General features: G+C 29.6%; 1 protein-coding gene across 3 annotated transcripts in view; it reads left to right on the forward strand.

Annotated features, from left to right (window-relative positions):
- The window catches only part of LOC126899914 (RING finger and CHY zinc finger domain-containing protein 1-like), a 44641-nt gene that overhangs the window by 10380 nt on the left and 11887 nt on the right, over positions 1-22374 (forward strand). The window contains exons 4-5 of one of the 3 annotated variants that reach the window (XR_007702748.1): positions 10966-11121; positions 20644-20764. Coding sequence is in view for 2 of the 3 variants with exons in the window: in XM_050675190.1 (XP_050531147.1) it covers positions 10966-11121; positions 20644-20822 (335 nt within the window). In the remaining variant the exon portion in view is untranslated. Of the gene's footprint in view, positions 1-10965; positions 11122-20643; positions 20945-22374 lie in introns of those variants that run through there. The other 2 variants (XM_050675190.1, XM_050675183.1) reach the window with 2 other exon arrangements.

Here is a 22374-nt window from a genome sequence, read left to right on the forward strand (position 1 = left end):
AATGCTATTTTTGTGTGAAAATTTTCGATTTTATAATTTACATTTTTTACTTTAAAGTGCTATAACTTTTTAAAAAATGTATGGATCAATACAATTTTTTCATGAGAAGTAGTATTTATATACATCTTTCATTGGATATACTTTTTTTTTAAATCAGACTATTTCCCTATATATGGGGGGGCTTCAAATATAAAAAATGCATATAGAAAGTAGAACTTTTTCAACTTAACTTTTGAAAGTGTTTCGGAAGGTCTGACACTTTTATATATATCTTAAATTAAAGCTAATGTATTATACTTTATAATGGTAAAAAAAAGTTCGTACTTTATTTTGTCTTCACGGTGAAAATGGCTACCAAATGCTATTATTAAGTGAAAATTCTCAATTTTATTTTCTACATTTTTAACTTTATAATTCTATAACTTATTGAAAAGTATATTGATCAATATAATTTTTTTATGGGAAATACTATTTTTTAATAATCCCTTTTTCATGATAGGAAAATCATCAAATCCTAGGTGCTTTAAAAATGTAAAATCGAAACCAGTTGAATATCAAGCGAATAAAAAAGCTTGGATGACAGGCGAAATTTTTAAAAATTGGCTACTGAAAATTGATAAAATATTTTGTAAACAAAACAGAAAAGTGATGTTGTTTATTGACAATTGCACTGCGCATAACTACATGTACATTCCTACAATGGGTAATCTCGAAGTTTTGTTTTTTCCTCCCAATATGACATCTGTGGTTCAGCCAATGGACCAAGGAATTATTAAAAATTTCAAGCACCATTACCGTACTCTACTAGTACTGAACTTGCTACAGGATGGTGGTAAAATTGATATTTTACAAGCAAATCGAATGTCCAAAAATGCTTGGGAACAAGTAACATCAGAAACCATTGCAAACTGTTTCCGTAAAGCTGGTTTTTTAAGCGGAAATTCAGAAAATGTCGGCAATGAAGAAATTCAACAAACGATTACAATAAATGTATGGGACGATGTGAGGCAAGGTGTAAATATTAATTTTGATGACTACATCAACATGGATGACGACTTAGAAGTATGCGGACATTTATCAGATTCAGACATTATACAATTAACTGTAAGATGTACACAATCATTGGATGAAGAAGAGGAACAAGAATGTATCGAACCCCCCATTTCCACGAGTATACAAGCACGGATGCATATTAATGAATTAAGGCGATTTATCGAAAACAAAGGAGAGGTCAGTGATGAACTTTTCGAAGCTTTGAATAAAATAGAACGATTCACTACAAACGCTGCAATCAACAGCAAAACTCAAACAAAAATAAATACCTTTTTTAAATAATTTTTTAACCTCATTTTTGTTTATATGTACATACATTACCTACCTTTTTAAAATTACATATACATACATACTAATTTTTATTGCACATTTCATATTTTATTTATAATAAACACAGGAATTAATATACAGACATACAGTACTGTTTTAAAATTTTTTTTTGGATAACTCGAACTTTTACTCTGGTCCTTTCAACTTCGAGTTAACCAAGTTCGACTGTACTTTATTGTGAAAAAAAAAAATATCGGACTTTATTTTATCTTCAGGGTGAAAATGGCTACCGAATGCTATTTTTGTGTGAAAATTTTCGATTTTATTTTTTACATTTTTAACTTTATAATGCTATGACATATTTAAAAGTGTATGGATCAACATTATTTTTTTATATGAAATAACATATTTTAATAATCCCTTTTTCATTCGACATACTTTATCTTAATCAGGATATTAATAAGGAACTAGCAGTTTATGAAGCTTTTGGAATAATCCACCAATTTTTAAAATTAAACACTATCTAAAGATTTGCATCGAAGCGTTTTTTTTTGATAGTGATTTTAATCACTGTCAGATATCATTATACTTGATCCAACTATGCCACGTCACCACTGTGCCGCGACCCCCCTGTGCTGGGTTTTTTTAACATTATGATGCTATAACTTTTTAAAAAATGCATGAATCAATTCTATTCTTTAACAATAAATATTTTTTATATACATCTTTCATTCGACATACTTTTTTTTTAAATCGGACCTTTTCCCTTTATACAAGGGGGGTGCAAACCTTTTAAAATGCGTATAGAAAGTAGAACTTTTTCAACTTAACTTTTGAAAATGTTCCGGAAAAACTGACACTTTTATATATATCTTAAATTAAAGCTTATGTAATATACTTTAATTTGAAAAAAAAAATTTTGACCTCTGGACTTGTCTTCGTGGTGAAAATGACTACCGTATGCAAAAATATGCTATTTTTGTGAAAAAATTCTTGATATTATATTTTACATTTTTTAACATTATGTTGCTATAACTTTTTAAAAAATGCATGAATCAACTTTATTCTTTAATGATAAATACTTTATATATACTTCTTTCATTCGACATACTTTTTTTTAAAATCGGACCATTTCCCTTTATACAGGGGGGGTGCAAACCTTTTAAAATGCGTATAGAAAGTAGAACTTTTTCAACTTAACTTTTGAAAATGTTCCGGAAAAACTGACACTTTTATATATATCTTAAATTAAAGCTTATGTAATATACTTTAATTTGAAAAAAAAAACGATGACCTCTGGACTTGTCTTCATGGTGAAANAAAAAACGGTAGCACAGTGGGGTCGAGGCACAGTGTGGACGAGGCATAGATGGGACAAGTATAGATGATATCTGACAGTGATTAAAATCACTATTATAAGAAACGCTTCGATGCAAATCTGTAGATAGTGTTTCATTTAGAGAAATTGGTGGATTATTCCAAAAGTAACATCAACTCTTATTTCTTTAATTATATCCTAATTAGTAGTTCTTTGATTTAAAATGTAATATATGAATACATACTAATTATAGTTTTTAAATTTAGTATGAAATTGTGAGGCCAACTATGATGTATAGTTCATTGTGTTGGGCGGTTGATAAGAAAGTAGAGCAGAGAATTAGTGTAGCAGAGATGAGAATGTTTAGTTGGATGAGTGGAGTGACTAGAGAAAATAGGATAAGGAACGAGCATATAAGAGGCAGTATAGTAATAATTATAATTATTCATAAGAATAATTATTTTGTTCGTATTAATAAAACATTATCATAAATCCTTGATAAAATTTCTCTATCAAAATTGATTGAGATTTTTCTTTGGGTGTTTAGTTGGGCTTAAACAATATAGCGTCAAATCAATTACCTAATCTATCGCTTGTATATTAATATACACTACACTTCTATGATACAATAAATAAATAAACTCACACATACACACATATCCATTTATAACATTGTGTCTAATGTAAGTATAACATGATAAAAAGTAACCGTAAAATGAAGAAAATGGAATATAAATTTTAGTACTCATATTAAATGTAATGTAACTCGAAAAATATTTGTTTAAATGAAAAAATATAAGATAATTTTTTTGTTTATAATTGTCTTTTAAACAACTTTTGTACGAAACTTTTTTTTGTAAATTATATTTTTTTTTGAGAAAATTAAAAAAGCTCATATTTTTTAAATTTTGCGAGGCTGTAAAAAAAAAGATCAATTCCAATCAATGAGGACTATTATTATGTCATTATATTTTATTATTATATTTTAATTTAACTTATAAAAAAACAAAATTTGGTTGGGNATTATACATATTTTAATTCAACTTTTAAAAAAACAAAATTTTTTCCGCAATTTTTCCTTTGTTGACTGGCCTAGATGTCAATTTTAAACTTGTAATTGAGCTAAAAGTTATGGTAATATATTCAATTTATTTTACTATAAACTTTCATAAATCTTTATCAAACATTTTTCATCAACTTTAAAGAACCAAAAAAATAGGTTAAAATTGAAAATTTGGACTGATATTTTAGAAGTGATAGAAATAGTCTACTTGCAGATTTGAAAACAACGCGAAAAGTTGATTTAGAAAAGTATATTTTTGCTTCTGATGAAAGTTCCTTGTAGTCCAGTGCATTTTTTTATAGTAACAAACAGTTTTTATTGAAAATTATTGTATCAAGCCCTTTAAATTTTTATACACGTAAAAGTAAAGCAAAATATAACTTCTTTATTATTTATATAAATTCTCCATTTAAATTACAATATTAAACATCAATTTCATACTAAAATTTAATAATTATAATTAGTATATATTCATATATTATATTTTAAAATCAAAGAACTACTAATCATGACATAATTAAAGAAATAAGAGTTGATGTTGCTTTTGGAATAATCCACCAATTTCCTACTTTAAAAAAAAAAAATTTTGGTTGGGAATTTTTTCTGTTATTCGCCAAAATTACTCCTTCGTGGACTAGAATAAATCATTAAATAGAAAATTTGATGAGAATTAAAATNACTAGAATGAATCATTAAATAGAAAATTTTATGAGAATTAAAACAATGTTATTTTTAAGATTAATATGCAGTCAGAAAGTTTTATAATTATTATTTATTGTAAATTTATCAGAAAAACTCATTATTTTTTGCATTTTTATCGTAATAGAACACTTAAATAGAAATCATAGTAATTGGCAAGTTTGACATTGACATCATAAAATAGAAAATTTTATGACAATTAAAAAAATTGTATCGTTAAGATCAATATGCAATCAGAAAGTTTTATAATTACTATTTATTGTAAATTTATCAGAAAGCAGAATATTTTTTTGCATTTTTATAGTAATAGATAACTTAAATAGGAGTAATAGTAATAATTTCCTAGTAACTTTTTTTGTTTGAAAAGATTCTACAATTGAAATATTCAGAACTTAATTAATTTTAATGATTTACTTTAACTAAATGAACCAATTAAAACAAAGTTGTTAAAAAGATTTACTCAATTGAGCGTATTATAAAATTTGATTATATTTGTAAAAATCAATTGTTAATTCAGGAGAAAAAACAATGATTTTTTTTTAGAAATGATTTATATAGCAACATGTTACAAAAAAATTTGTAATATTATAGTATAGTAATAGCACAGTAAAACATTTATTAAATTACAAAGTAAAATGATTTAATTTTGTAGTTGAAACCTATTATATCAAACTTCATTCGTTAATAAATATTTTGAAAACATTAGAAATTAATGATTTTAATTGTCTTTATGGAGACGATGTAATAACTAACTGTTTAATTGATAAATTAGAATTTTTTTTTCAATTTTTGAGAGTAATATCTTCAACTAGATACGAATTGTAGTCATTTGACGTATCGTTGAAAAAAGTAGGTCAAGTTAGAGCAGAGAAAATAAATGATAGTCACAAAAAAATATCTTCTCAGCTTTGCACTGAAGCTAAAACTTAAAATATAGTAAAATAATTTTAATACGAATAAGAAATTTCTTCTTAGAAGGGGCGACTAAAATGATGGGATCCTTGATCTTTATTGAAGTTATTGAATCTAAATGAGATAAAAATCAAACGAGTTAAAAATTTATACTAACTTAAAAAGAATTAAGAAAAAATGCAAAAAATTCATTGCCATACGCGGGTTGGAACCTTGTATTAAGCACGTCCACATAAGTTTTACCAACTCGGCAACCATATGTTGTTACCGTCGGATGAAAAAATTGGCTATTTAAGCTAAATCAAATTTCAAAGTTATTTTTCTCGACTTAAAAGAAGCAAACAAATTTAACTTTCTATGCTTTATTAATTTTAATTTATATAATATTTATGAAAATCTGTACTCCCCTTGTCAGGTATTTTAAAATAAAATAAAATAAAAAACCCAGAATTTTAACACAAAAATAGCAAATTTTTGAATACGGTAGTAACAGACACAAAAATAAAAAAAAAAAAAACACATCATAGTAAAACCAATACCTTCTCAGCTTCGCATCGAAGCTAAAATTCTTAATTAATGCTTACTACTTACTGTCGTAACACAATAAAAGAAAACAGGTATACAGGAGAGAGGATGAGGANTGTGTACGAAGATGAATATGAGGAGGTGGTGCCTGCTGTCTAGGTATTCACGTGCGTGTTGTCGTACAGCAGTCACCGTGCTCGGCTGACACTCCGGGTTAGCTGTGGGTCTCGAAAGGCTGTTGATATAGGAAGGGAGAATAAGAGTAACATCTAGGTATGAGGTGCAGACGAAGTGCAAGACACAAATACTAGGCGTACCAGGTGAGGAAAAATAACAGAGTACGNACCAGGTGAGGAAAGATAACAGAGTACGAGGTGCAGACGAAGTGCAAGACACAAGTACTCTGAAATGTCGAGAAAAAGAGTATATAGGTTTGAAAAGGAATAAACAAAGACTTTACTTTAAACAGTAAGCCGGACAGCGACAACCAAGTACTGAGACTAAGGATTGACACAAGGCATNCTGAGACTAAGGAATGACACAAGGCACTGGAGTCGACTGACCACGATGGTCAGGTCTATTAAGTTTTTATAATAATTAGAACTATTGCCGATTTGGCAATAAATATTATTTGTTAATTCATCAGTCTCAGGCAGCGGATGTGCAGTCTGTATTTTATTAAAATAATTCTCACAATAATGGTAACGTGACACCATCACATCCACCCATGTCTTTTTGGTGCCACGTCCCCGTGGTAATGAACAAATAAAAGAATATTTTGTGAGAATAAACAAAATAATTTAACTTAACTAATTTAATTTACATTTTAATTTTCTATATATATATTTTTTTTGATCCGCTAACTTTCCTACATTTGGTGTATGATTTGGTTGTGGAACGATATTGTTCTTTTTGCTTTTCTTTTGTAGTCCTTGATGTTTTGATTAATGATCAGGCTGTATAGATTGTTTTTAATCTTGCTTTGTTTTCAGGGGGGATTTGCTTGGAATAAGGCTTGTTGGGTAGTAGGAAGTTTTTGCAGGGCTTGAAGTTTTATTATGTTACTTCTGATTTCGGTTCAATAATATTATTTAATGACTTCTGACCAATCATATTTGACGTAACTTTGTAAATTTAATCATCGGGCTTTTTATTTCTTCCGTTTGAATCAGTTGTGTGAATGCTATCGCTGTTATGCCCATGCACAATAGTCTCAACGCTGTGATTTTTGTCATCATTGTCTCTACTGTAGTACGGTTTTAGTCGTCTAATGTGTATGGTATCCTTCACGACATTTTTATTTAGGATTAGTTCTACTTCATAATTTATTTACGTCATTTATTTTATTAATTATTTTAAATGGACCACGATATTGGTGGCCTAATTTTGCACATTGGTTTTTTATTATAAAAGGAAATTTGACTAAGACTAATTGACCTGGTTTGTATTCTAAGTGTTTGTGTGATAAATCATAGTTGATTTTCTGCGTTTTTTGAGCTTTTGCTATTATGTCTGGTAGTTTCATTCTAGCAATGTAAGTCTTCCAGCGCTTTCTTTAGGTCATGTGATAGAGGCTGAGGAATTATTTTGTTGTCTATTGGCTGTGCAGCATGAAATCCATGCATTAGATAGAATGGCGAAAATCCAGTTGTAGACTGCGGTGTAGTGTTGTAGCTAAAAGTGACAAAAAAAAAAAAAAGCTGAAAGCTGGTAAATAGTGTGACCATCTATTCTGATTGTTGTCTTTCATACAATGACGTAGAGCTGTACATAGCGTCTCATTTGTTCGTTCTACAAATCCTTGAGATTGAGGCGAGTAGGCTGAACTAAACTTCTGTTTGATGCCTAAGTTGTCACAAACTTGTGCCAGTTCCTTATTTTTGAAGTGAGTTCCCCGGTCACTTATTATAGATTGAGGGCAGCTCCATTTGAAAATTAATTCGAAAAAGAATTTTATGACAGACTCGCCGTCTGCAGAGCGAACTGCTTTGGTGAAAATATACTTGGTCATGTTGTAAGCTGCTACTATTACGTGTTTCTTTCCATTACTATTGCATAGTGGCCCGAGAAAATCAATAGTTACTCTAGATAACGGAATTCCATCTATGACTGGGATAGGCTGTAATAATCCTGTGGGTTTCCCTGTGGCTCTCTTGTTGATCTGACATGAATGGCATGATTTGATGTAGGCTGCCGTGTCTTTCGAAAGAGAAGGCCAATAATATTTTGCTGTAGCTTATGTATAGTCCGTGATATACCTGCGTGTTCTGACGTTGGACTTTCGTGGTATGCTTTTAATATTCTAGTAGTAACTTTTTTGGGTACTACCAGTAAGTTATAGTTGCCTATATTTTGATTATATGATTTAAAGTATAATACGTTACATATTATGGTGAATTTCCGTGATAGTCTATTTGTTTTCTTATCTGATTCTTTGCCTTCTAAAGCGTTTCGAATTGATAAGCAAAAAGGGTCTTTTTGATGCTTTTGTGCAATAGAAAATTGTTTCTCTTCTGTGGCTGATAACTCTTGAATGTTGCCAATACATTGAACTTGAACATTCGGTTCGTGACCACTCTCATATCCGAATATTGCCGAGTCTATTATGTGTTCTAAAGAGTATCTGGATAGTGCATCCGCCACCACATTATCTCGCCCTCTAGTAAATACTATTTTGAAGTCGTAATCACAAAGTTTGATAATTAAGCGGGATATGCGGGCAGACGGATTTTTTAAGCTGCGGTAATATTTTAAGCTAATGTTATCACTATATACCGTAAAATGTCTGGCGTAAAGATACTCTCTGAAGAATTCGATAGTAAAGGTCAGACCTAGAAGTTCTAACGTAGTAGAGCTGAAAGTTTTTTCTGATTCTAACAGCTTACGAGAGGCATAACTTATGACTCTTGAAATGTTATTTTCGTCTGTCTGTTCTAGCACTCCACCTAGCCCTCGAATTCTTGCATCTACGGTCAAGCTTGTTGGTCTATCATCGTTAAAGTGTGCTAGAATAGGTTTTGATGCTAACAAGGTTTTCAATTGTTCAAACGCTTCAGTATGTTCTTGTTGCCAGTTAATTTTCTCGTATTTTTTTGTTTTTGTTAATTCTGTAAGGCAATTAGCGATCTGTGCGAACGATTTTATATGTCTATGGTAAAATGAACAAAGTCTTAAAAAGCTTCTTACGTCTTTAACCGTATTGGGGAGCGGAAAGTCCGTTATGGCTCTTATGTTGCGGTCCAACGGTGTTATGCCGTCGCGTGTTATCCGAAAGCCTAATAGGTCTATTTTATCAGAGAATAATGTGCATTTAGTTGTTTTTATTTTGAGTCCAATTTTTTCAAGAATTTTAAATACTTTTTCGAGATTTTCTAAGACTTCTGGAAAACTCTTTCCGAAGAATGCTAGGTCATCTATATAAATCACAAGTGATTTATATAACTGTTCTGAGAAAGCATTGTTGACTATTCTGCTGAATATTCCTGATGAGTTGCGAAAACTCATTGGTAATCGGCAAAACGTCATTAAGCTACACGCACTGGTGAATGAAAGTAAATGTTGACACTCTTCTTTAATGGGAATTTGAAAAAAACTATTATTAAGATCTAGACTTGAGAAGAATTGTGAGTTTTCTAGTGCTCTGAACAAATCTTGAGATCGTGGAAGTGGATAGTTGTCAGGTTCAACTCTTTCGTTTAAGTCCTTGTAGTCTATTACTAGACGATGTTGATTTTTTTCTTTCTTTTTGACGAGAAAAGCATTTGCTGCATATTTTGACATGGCGTGTTTAATTATTCCTACGTCAAGTAATTTATCTAGTTCTCTTTTCAAAATGTCTCTTTGAGCAGGGGATACTCTATGTGGAGCATTAAATTTTGGTTCTTTTACGTTTTCCTTTATTTTTATTTCACATGGCGGTACTTTTGCTGGCTCTAATCTAGATGCGTCTGTGGAAATACGTGTAAGAATTTTTTCACTAGGTCAACTACTTTAGCGTGTTGTTCTTGAGATAAATGCGATGATATCTTAATAGGCGTGTTGTCATTGTCGGTTAATTGCTCTTTAATTGTTTTTTTATGCATAGCTGTATGAACAGTGAATAATGACAATGAAGTTGCTTTGTCCTGTTTCATCGTTTCTGTATTTGCTATTAAATTAAAAACTCAAACATTTTATTAAATTCAAAATATGTGTTCTCATTTAAAAAAACTCAAGTTAATGTTTTTTAACCTTGAAGGAATGAAAAATATCGTGTTTTTACTACACATTATTTTAGTATTTTTTGAATCAAACAATATTTTCCTTCCTAAAAATTAAAAATTTTCAATAACTACTGAGTAAACGAGTGTCTTATCTTAAAAAATCACCCTATATACTACTGAAAATATTACATAAGAATGTAAACGCTGTTGTGACCGGGTGGTACGGTAGACAAAATGAAAAGATAATGCGTTTGATAATTAGTTGCTATTTATTATATTTAAAAATATGTTTACACTTAAAATTAACTTCTCGATTTTAATTAGTTGATAATTAATATAAAAGATTTAGTGAACAAGTTAACATAAAAGATTCAGTGAGCAAATTAACAAAAGATTCAGTGGAGAGTCGTCCAGGTTCGACCCTATGAACTATATGACTCTTGAACGAGTAGCTGACTCCTACTGGCGCGTCGCCTCAGGCGGCGGCGGCCGTAGGCTCAATACATTGAAAAAGGCTGAGCAAGCATCGAATGTTCTAGAAGGACTAGATGCTTGCCTGGTAAATACTTTATACAAGACAAAAGAGGCTTCCGTTCCCATGATTATTATATATATACTATTAAATTACATAATTACAATTAGGCAGCAAAAAGCCAGTTCACAACAACGCGTTTGGTTGACAACACGACCAAGCCGGTTGCACAGGAGTGCTAAGTGAGTTGGTGGATATATTAGAATCTTCAACTATTTAACCAACAATTTAAAACAACATACATTTTATATATTTACTTTTATTTAGAAAATAAACTTAAGTAATAAATGTTTAAAATATTTCCTTTTTAGTACTATTACAGTGTTGTTAAGTGTATTTCAAGAATAATATCTATCAGAATGGAAGTTTTAAATTAATACATGTTTTTTAGTCTGCAAGTATTGTACATCAAGAAAGTTATGGGCTGATAGTAGATTTATTTATCGAACAACCTGTTGCGATGAAAGAATATGCCAATATTGTTATGAAAGATGTGAAAAAGCTGTGTATTGCATATGTAGAATATGTGAAACAATGAATGTAAAAGGTAAGTATACGAAATGTGTATTTCTGAATAGAAATTTTTAGTGCGAGGGTAGTGCTGCGCTCTATGTGCCACGGTAGTAGCGTGAGTAGCCATGCTCAGGCCGTCCTATCATATTAGGTTATATTTTTTGTTGTTATCGCTGTCATTTTAAAAAACCCAGCACAGGGGGGTCGCGGCACAGTGGTGACGTGACATATTTGGATCAAGTATAATGATATCTGACAGTGATTAAAATCACTATCATAAAAAACGCTTCGATGCAAATCTTTAGATAGTGTTTAATTTTAAAAAATAGGTGGATTATTCCAAAAGCAACATGATCTGCTAGTTCGTTATTAATATCCTGATTCAGATAAAGTATATCGAATGAAAAAGGGATNCCTTATTAATATCCTGATTAAGATAAAGTATGTCGAATGAAAAAGGGATTATTAAAAAATAGTATTTCCCATAAAAAAATTATATTGATCAATATACTTTTCAATAAGTTATAGCATTATAAAGTTAAAAATGTAGAAAATAAAATTGAGAATTTTCACTTAATAATAGCATTTGGTAGCCACTTTCACCGTGAAGACAAAATAAAGTACGAAATTTTTTTTTACCATAATAAAGTATATTACATTAGCTTTAATTTAATATATATAGAAAAGTGTCAGACTTTCCGGAACACTTTCAAAAGTTAAGTTGAAAAAGTTAGTTTTTGTAAAAAAGTTGCAATTTTAAATCACCCCCCATGAGCCNAAAAGTTAGTTTTTGTAAAAAAGTTGCAATTTTAAATCCCCCCCCATGAGCAGGTTAAGTGTTAAATTTTCAAAAAAATTATATCAAATGAAAGGAAAATATCTAAGGTTTTAGTTTAAAAAAAAATTATGTTGATTTGTTGATTTTTGAAAAAGTTATGGAAGTTTTAAGAAAAAAAAGTGAAAAAAATGACAAAATTTGTCGATTTTTAAATTTGTAATTTTTTTGGATATTTCCCCCATTTGCGGGGAACGAGGGAAAATTTTTAAATTTTTAAGGGTAATGTCTTCAACTAGATACAATTTGTGATCTTTTGACGTATTGTTAAAAGAAATCGGTCCAGTGAGAGCTGAGAAAAAGTAGTGACAGACACAAAAAAAAAAAATAATAAACACATCCNAAGTATTTATCATTAAAGAATAAAGTTGATTCATGCATTTTTTAAAAAGTTATAGCAACATAATGTGCTAAAATGTAAAATATAATATCAAGAATTTTTTCAAAAAAATAGCATATTTTTGCATACGGTAGTCATTTTCACCATGAATANTGAGCTAAAATGTAAAATATAATATCAAGAATTTTTTCAAAAAAATAGCATATTTTTGCATACGGTAGTCATTTTCACCATGAGTTGAGTCCAAGTCCAGAGGTCAAATCTCTTTTTTTCAAATCAAAATATATTACATTAGCTTTAATTTAAGGTATATATAAAATTGTCAGTCTTTCCGGAACATTTTCAAAAATTAAGTTGAAAAAGTTAATTTTTTGTAAAAAAGTTACCATTTTGAAACCCTTCCTATGGGCTGATAAAGGATCAAATGTTCACAAAAATATATAAAATGATAGATGAATACCTAAGGTATCTATAAAAAAAAAAATCTATATTGATTCGGTCATTTTTAAAAAAGTTATGGCACTTTTAAGTAAAAAAAATTGAAAAAATATCGAAATTTTTTGGGGGATTTCAACCGTTTGTGGGGAACGAGGGAATTTTTTTCAATTTTTGAGGGTAATGTCTTCGACTAGATTCGATTTGTGATCTTTTGACATATTGTTCATTAAAATCGTTCCAGCGAGAGCTGAGATTGAGCGTTCACAGACACAAAAAAAAAAAATGAAAAAAAACACATTATAGTAAAATTAATACCTTCTCAGCTTCGCATCGAAGCTAAAATGTTAGATAAAAAATATATAGAAAATTTAATTTGAAACAACTTTTGTTTCAACATTTTTTTTGTATAGTGGATGGTTTATAAAATAAATCAAGTTAATAGTGTCAACGATAAATATAGAACATTTTCATTTTCATTTTTTGTTAGGCTTAATAACAATTTTTCGAAATTTTTTGTAGATATCTTTTTTATAGAAAAATATTATATCTACAAAAAAATGTCTATGAACTTTTTCATAAAAGTTAATGTTTTTGAGATAGATAAAAAAAACTAAAAATCTTCCCTTAGGTTATTATTTTTAACCCTCTTGGGGCACGCCATAGAATTTGACAATCATCATCAATTTTTGCACATTTATTTTTTTTGGGTATTCGAACAATTCTAAAAGGTGGCATTATGCAATTTTAAAAGTTCATAATTAACGGTCACATTAATATACATATATATTTTTTTAATATTAAATGAAAAAACAAATATGTTGTATTTGTAATTGTTTATTTATTTCACTAAATGTTTTATTACAATAAATATCAAAAAAATGATGGGTATTTTATATAATATCGATTGAATCTATCCAAATATTATGTGAATTATCCAAACCAACAAACTTGACAAAACATTTGTCTTTATTCTTCTTAATGATCTTTTCCACTAAATAAACTTCTGGAAACTGAGTGTTGCTAAGTTCGTGCTCATAGAAACAACCATTTATAGGTCTGTTGATTTCACCTGTTAGTTCATGCACGATGGGTTTTTTATCACAAATTTTTGCGATTGTAAAGACTTCCGATGTCCAATATTGTGTATATCCTTTTGAAAATACTACTTTATGCTTATTCAGACGAACTTTATCTCCAATATTGAACTTTTTACTGTATTTTAAATTAGGTGGTCGTTTAAAACTGACATTTCCAGGATTATGTTATGCAATACTAGGATTTGTTCCTATTGTGCTATGTTTTGTATTATTGTAATTTGCTATTAAATCTGATATGTATATCCAACTATATGATCTATTGATAGTAAATTTTTTCCAAATTTTTTCTTTTAGTGTTCTATTAAATCGTTCCACAACAGCCGCTTTCATTGTAGAGTAGGTTGAATAATGATTTATATTTTTGTTATTCATGAGCATCCAAAAATGTTTGTTGAAAAATTCTAAACTTCGGTCTGTTTGAAAGTTTTTTGGAGATCTATTGAACAAAACTTTTTCAAAAGCCGACTTCACTTCTGTACTAGATTTATTTTTTAAAGGCACAGCCTATGCATATTTTGTATAAAAATCGATTATCGTTAAAATAAATGTAAAATTTTGATTTTTTGTAGCGTATATTTTGATATCTACTAAATCTGCTTGCCACAAGTCATCTTTCCCGTTCGATGCAACTCTTCATCTAGGAAATATTTTTCTAGCTGGCTTATGTAATTCATTTTCTACTTTTTCTGCTACTTTACTTATGAAATTACACCTAGTTCTCATAACTCTTCTTTTATTGACAGTATTTCGTTTCCTACACCTGTATTTCCAGCACTTCTTGCAGCGTATAAAAGTTCTAATCGAACTATGAGTTCATTAGGATCGTTCCAATATACGTATTCCTTAGGTCTTTTGTTTAAAACTTTTGTAGGTTAACACACCACTGCCTGTTTTCGGAGGAAACAAGTTACTAATGATGTATTTATATTTATAGCCTACATTACTTTTCAATTTTCCATCTCGACCCAAATGGGCATCAGTGTAAAGTAGTAAAGTTTTATAATCCGATAGATCCATTTTATTAAATGATCCAACTGCAGGTTTACTTTTAAATAATAATTGATAAAGCCCATAACTTAGTGGTCGTGGTGCTAATGATCGAACTTTAATAGTTGAAAAATTATCGGTTATTTTAACCGTAGTATTGTCCATGATAAAATCATTATCTTTCACATACTTTAAACCGTAAACTGGGTCCATTTCTAACAACCACTTCAAAAAATCTTCTCGCTGCATTTCACTGGAAAACGAGCGTTTAGGCTTATCGACATTTGCCGTCTTTATTTGTTCCCGAGAGTTGAAGGTTCATTTTTTATTGAACTTTTCATCTTTATTTCCTCTTCTTGAGATGCAGAGAGTTCGTTAGAGCTCTGTATCATATCATTTTCTTCGGGTGTAAAGGATGTAATTGGATTAGTTTTTACTCTAGAACGAACATTGTCAAAGCGACGAAATAATGACTTTCTATGCTTTTGCTTTCTTCCACTTCAACACGGTTTTGATTAGCTATTTCTTGAAGAGGTTTCACCAGCGGTGATATATATGTACGTACAAAATTTTGCGATTTCTCAACATTTCTATGAATTAACTGTATTTTATTTTTTATGTTTTGTTTAGAGCGTATGATTTCTTTCAACACTTTATCCGACATCTTGTTATTAACTAAACATATAGTAGTATGAGTCGTCTTTTTTTACTCGTGTCATTTTTATGAATATATCAAGTCCACATCGATATCGACCATTGTTGAAGTCATCATCTTTGATTATAGTAATGAAACTATACCGTCCTTTATTGCAACATTGTTTTGAATTCATTAAAACTCATATCACTGGAACAATCTTCTTCATAAACGTGTTTGAGGTTTGTTTCATCTTATTTGTACAGTATAATTATATTAGTGTTATCTCTTATCAGTTGTTTTGGAATTCTAGAATACGTCTGTGTCAGGTAAAAACTATCAACAACATTGTGTCACCCTCGGTAAAAATAAGATGTCATATTAATTAGTTTTTCATAAATTACATCATCGAATACTAACACAAAATTTGCTTCTAGTTTTTCGGGTGGAGGCACTTCTTCACTGCTGGTGAACATAGATAATTTTACCACATTATCCATAATCTCATCTATTAATTTATATTTGTGCTGATCGAGGATTTTCGTGTAAGCGTATAGATGCTCGAACCACAAACCATTTTCCTCCGTTAATAATTTAAATATAACATTTGTTTACCACAATTTGATTGTACACATATTCTGCATCTTATTGTGTTGGGTAACTGTGGTCCATGTTTAGACTCGGTGGGGTCTGTAAGATCCGTGACATTATCGATTGTTAGAGTATGTTTCTGTTTCTCAAAAAACATTAGCGCACGTTATTATTTGTCAAATGAATGAATATAAATGATGAAAAACTCAAAAAACTTTTACAGTTATAAATTGAAAATGGTGCAAACAAGATGTGCGACAAAGTGAAGTGTAGGACGCGGTATTGTTAATTCAATAGTTAATCGATTGTCCATTGAAATGCATGTTCAGGGGATTCAGTATTGCGGACCAGGCACAAAACTTAATAAAAGACTAGCACGTGGTGATCCTGGAATAAATAAACTCGATGCAGCGTGTCGTGAACATGATATTGCGTACGCAAGAACAAATGATTTATCGGAACCGCATTTGGCTGATTACAAGTTGGAAAAACGTGCTTAAGACCGCGTAAAAGCGAACGATAGGTCATTTGGAGAAAAAGCTGTTGCGTATGCAGTTACAGATACCATGAAAGCTAAAAGAAAAATTGGAATGGGCTTTGTTGGTGTACTCCGAGTTGGACGTAAAGCTATGCACAATTTGAAAGATATTAACAGTGCGCCAAACTTGGCATTAGCGGTAGCTCGTGTTGCTGTAAAGGGTGAAGAAAAATTTAAAACACCTCGCACTAACAAAGTACCTAAATTTGGTGGTGTGCTGCCACTCATACTTATTTTTGCTGGACTTTCAGCTTTAGGATCGTTGACAGGTGATGTATCGAGTATTGTAAGAGCTGCACACGAAGTCAGAAAAAACGCTAATTCGAATATACCAGTGAAAATCGGTAATGCATTATACTTGCACCCATACGCTGGGAAGAAAAAGGGCGGAGGATTCTATCTGAAATATCAAAAAAACTAACAACGACACTACCCAACCGACGTGCACTCAGCGATTTAGATATTATAAAATATGCTGAGTCATTCGGAAAACAGTTATTTTCGCGATGTTTTTTTAAGAGATAAGTGCCTGTCAAACCCAAATTATTCGAGGGTGCAGTTGTTAATTTGGACATTGACCGTGGAAAAGGAACGCATTGGGTAGCGTATTCAAGAAAAGCAAGCACGGACGTGGTGTATTTTGACTCTTTTGGAAATTTACCTTCTCCGCTGTAACTTGAAAAATATTTTTTCGGATTGCGCGTGAAATACAATTATAATCAGAAACAAAAATATAACACAAACGTTTGTGGTCAGCTGTGTTTAAAACTTTTTAAATCACAATGCTCAAATCGCTGACACTTACGCTGCATGGCACAACATCGGAAATCACATCAAGTTTTCTTCAGCCGATAGAATTGACTGGAGCACCAGAGGTTGCGTTGTTGGGATTTTACGGATGTAATTAAATACCAAATTTTGACAAGTCAAACAATACATTCACTTTGATAAATACAAATAACAAGCTTCTTGAAAATAACATAGAAATTAAAGTGCCTGAAGGCACTTATGAACTTGAAGACATTAATAAATATCTAGAAGAACATCGTCAGTCATATAAAATCTTATTCATGTTGAAAGCTAATAAAAAGACTTTAAAATCAGAATAAAGTGTAGCCGACAGATAGATTTGTCCGTTGAAAATAGTATAAGTGGTATTTTAGGCTTTCATCGAAAAATACTCCACACAAATAAAATACATATATCGGATCAAGTTGCTAACATAAATAATTAAACTAGTATATATGTATTTTGGAAATACTGACACTTATATATATATCTTAAATTAAAGATAATGTAATATACTTTATAAGGGAAAAAAAAAATTTCGGACTATAATTTGTTTTCATAGTTATTACAGTCATCAAAGTTAATAAAAATATACCATTTTTGTAAAAAAATTCTTTTTCATATTTTTAACTTTATAATGCTATAACTTTTTGAGAAATGTATGGATCATTATAATATTTTTAAAAGAAATAATATTTATATACCTCTTTCATTCGACATAATTTTTTTTTTAATCAGACCATTTCTCTATATATGGGGATGGGGGTTCAAATCTAAAAAATGTATATAGAAAGTAGAACTTTTTCAACTTAACTTTTGAAAGTGTTTCGGAAAAACTGACACTTTCATATATATCTTACATTAAAGCTTAAATTTAAATATTATACGTATAAATCATAAAACTTAATCATAATATAAATAAGGAAATATGAGATCATGTTGCTTTTCGAATAATCCACCTGTACCAATTTCTTGTATTTCCTCCCAATGAACCTGATGTAAGTTGGTACCACCACCACTACCCGGCGTCACGATCACCGGCCTCTATACGGTGCCATGAATACTCGCTTTTTCTCAAATATATACCGAGTTGTACGGACGTGCCATTTTTTATTGTCTTTTGTCGCTTATCAATACACGTTTCTTTTTCTTACTGTCAATTTTTTTGTGTACTCCGTTTTTTTTTTTATTAAACATCGAGATGTACACGATGGCGGGAGGCGCAAAATATATTTTGCCGGCACTCCTCAAGAACTCAACGACAAGTATACATAAAACCAGTTGGTTGACCAACGATTCTGACAGTTTTTCATTATAGATCAGTCGTAGGATAGACATATTTTTAAGTGGTTTCTATAAAACCCTACTTGTACTTAGATTTCTCGATTTCTCAAGTTCTCAATTCTCAATGGATTTTTTTAAAAATTAAATATAATTTCTTTAAATTATACCAAAGAAAAGATGACTGTTTACTGTATTGAAATACTATTGTATTAAAATTTTATTAGCATAGGGTCTTTTTTTTTAAAAAGTTGTAGTCGTTTTGAAACTCAGAAAAATAAAATGATAAAAATTCTATTTTTTACAGTATTTTTGAGATTTTTTTTTAAATTTGTAAATTTAAGAAGGGATTTTTTCAAATTTAATATGATATTTTCTTTTCTATTTAATTATCAACTTTATTTTTAGCAAAACACCTCTATGAGTGGCTAATAGATTATGTTTGTTGTGAAATAGAAAACGAAGTTAGCCAAATAAAAAATATTAATGATTGTGTAGAATTTCGAATTTTTCTGATCCAAAAATTTAGTTCTAGTATAACAACAATTTAAGAGAAAATATATCTTCCGCGTTTAGTTAATCTACCTAGAAAAAATATCCTGTAACTTCAAAACTGAACAAACTGAAGATTAATTAAAAAATATTTTTGTTTCATATAATATATAAACACATACTTCATATTTATATTTATTAAGTTATATTTTTCATTTAATTACTACATATACTAATTTAATCATCATTTATGATGTACACTATACTATAAACTTTTTAAAAAATCCAAAAAGTAATTTTTGCCAGGTTTTGGCACCTCTATGCAGCTGATTCGTTCAGAGCAACTTAAAAAAATTGTAAATACATATAATTTCTGCTTTTGTGTTAAGAGTTATCATTAAGATCTTAAACACTCTGCATAGGTTGTTATTTTCACCTCAAACCTTTTATGAATTTAATAACGATGTCCATTCTATACAGATAGCGTAGTTTGGAATATGTTTTTATTAATTACTCTATATTATTTGATTCTTTAACAAAATGAAATATTAGAGGTAATCATTGTTTTAATTTTTAATAAAAACATTTTTTTCCCTAATTTTTCTAATAGAGAAGCTCAACAAAAAATTATTATTGTTAAAAAAAATAATTAGCTCTTATATTATTAAAAATATTTTTGAAGAGAATTGAATAAAAAACATTTGTATTTAATCAACCCTGATAGTAAAAAAAAAAAAGGAATGCAATTAGAAAAATAAAATAAGTAGTTGATTGTTTAAGGTTTAAGGGATGATTATAGAATTATAAAATTTCTAATAGTGTAGCTCAAATAAGAATTATTAGTGTTAAAACAAAAAAAGATTAGCTCTTATATTTTTGAAAATATGTCGTAAAGCGTAGTGTCGTAACACAGTAAAAAGAATGATAAAAGGTAAATGGGTAAATGTGAAACTATGTGTACGAAGATGAATATGAGGAGGTGGTGCCTGCTGTCTAGGTATTCACGTGCGTGTTGTCGTACAGCAGTCACCGTGCTCGGCTGACACTCCGGGTTAGCTGTGGGTGTCGAAAGGCTGTTGTTATAGGAGGGGAGAATAAGAGTAACACCTGGGTATGAGGTGCAGACGAAGTGCAAGACACAAGTACTCTGAAATGTCGAGGAAAAGAGTATATAGGTTAGAAAAGGAATAAACAAAGACTTTACTTTAAACAGTAAGCCGGACAGCGACAACCGAGTACTGAGACTGATGAATGACACAAGGCACTGGAGTCGACTGACCACGATGGTCAGGTCTATTGGGTTTTTATAATAATTACACCTATTGCCGATTTGGCAATAAATATTATTTGTTAATTCACCAGTCTCAGGCAGCGGATGTGCTGTCTGTATTTTATTAAAATAATTCTCACGATTATGAAAACGTGACACCATCACAGTAGTTAAGGAAACACTGTGTGTAACAGTTATTTTAGAATTAAATACAATAGTGTTAAAATACATTAATAAAAGATGATATAAATATTTTTTATAAAGGAGTTCCAGTAGAAATATCCATTAGAACACTTCGGTGTAAAATTTGTTATGACAAGCCGGGGTGTCGTAGTATGTCCAAAGATTGCAGACACTTGTATTGTGAAAATTGCTTTCAAAATATTATTAAGGACCAAAATTGTTGTCTTCGCAAAAGTTGCTACGGAATTTTAGAAGAATGATGGGCAAAATATATAAGTTACTTTCACGGTAATATATTATAATAATAAAAAAATTATATAATTTTAAAAGTTTACTGTATAACATAAAATTATCAAAATTACAATAAAACACAAAAACAAATTTGAGTGATATATTTTATACATTATTAATGTAAAATTGTTAAATTTTTTAAGTAATATATAAAAATACATTTCTACGCATTTCATATGATTCTTCTATTACATAGTAAAAAAACTACAAGCCGTTTTTTATAAAGATTTTTAATTCGAGTTCATCTAATTGCATTACCTCTTCCAACAACGTGTATCTGAAACCTATCGCGCAACGACGAACGCCTTTAGGTAGTGCAGGACTTTTATGTTTCTACGCTTTATTGAGTTTACAAACCCATAGAGAGGTACAATTAGTCAAAAACAACGGTCATCTGATAGATATTATTATGATTTAGCACAGTGGCAGTATGCTAACCAGCGACGCTAAGTTGTCAGATATTAATTAAATACTACAACAAAAAAACTAAAATTAAGTACAGGTCAGGTAATATTGAATACTATTATCGTAACGTCTTCGAACATTCTAATAACTTAGAACTATCTATGAGAATCTAAATAACAATGAGTTTGAACCCTTTAAACTATCTATTAAGTCTATTGTAGATTCAATGAAAAACATTTAAATTAATACTTTGACCGGATTGAAATCTGGAAAAATATTCCAACCGGAATTTTTCATGCACACTGTGTGAAAACTAAATTTATTTCTAAATTATCAATAATTTTAGTGTTTCTATTATTATATGTTCAAAGTGAAATTAATATTTTTTTAGCTTTGATGCAAAGCTGAGTAGATATTAATTTTACTATTATGTGTTTTTTGTGTCTGTTATTAAATTTTCTCTGTTTTCACTGGCCCAATTGTACTGAACGATATAGCAACCGGTTATAAATTGTATCTGGTTAAAGGCCTTACATTCAAAAATTGAAAAAATTTCCCTAGTTCTCATTAAACGGGGGAAATTCTCTATTTAAACGAAACTAATATTTTTAAAATAAATACCTTAGATATTTCTCTTTCATTTGGTATATTTTTTTTTGAAATCTGACTCTTTACCTGCTCACATGGGGAATTTAAAATAGCGACTGTTAAGCATTTACTTAAACTAATTGTAGTCTTTTTTTATGTTAAATAAAACTTAATTTTTAATATTAATATTGATTTGACACTATGATTAAAAAAGTATTATGATAAATAATAAGTGTTTAATTTTATATGATAACTTTTAATTTCGAAAGTATTTCAACTTCAGGTTACCTTTTAATGTTAATAAATATAAAAAAAATTGCATTATCAAATATTCGCAAAAAAATAGAATAAATTCATTATAAAATATGTAAAAGTTATTTGTATATAATTTGAAGTATATAAATATAAAAATATGTATATTGTAAAAAAATTGGGTAACATTTTATTACTATAGTACAATTTTAATAGTACTATAGTACATTTTATTACTTTAGTACTGTAGTAATTAGATGAGGAAGTATTGAATTA

This window comes from Daktulosphaira vitifoliae, unplaced genomic scaffold, assembly GCF_025091365.1.
Source record: "Daktulosphaira vitifoliae isolate Bord-2020 unplaced genomic scaffold, ASM2509136v1 Scaffold_1, whole genome shotgun sequence".
Lineage (NCBI taxonomy): Eukaryota > Metazoa > Arthropoda > Insecta > Hemiptera > Phylloxeridae > Daktulosphaira > Daktulosphaira vitifoliae.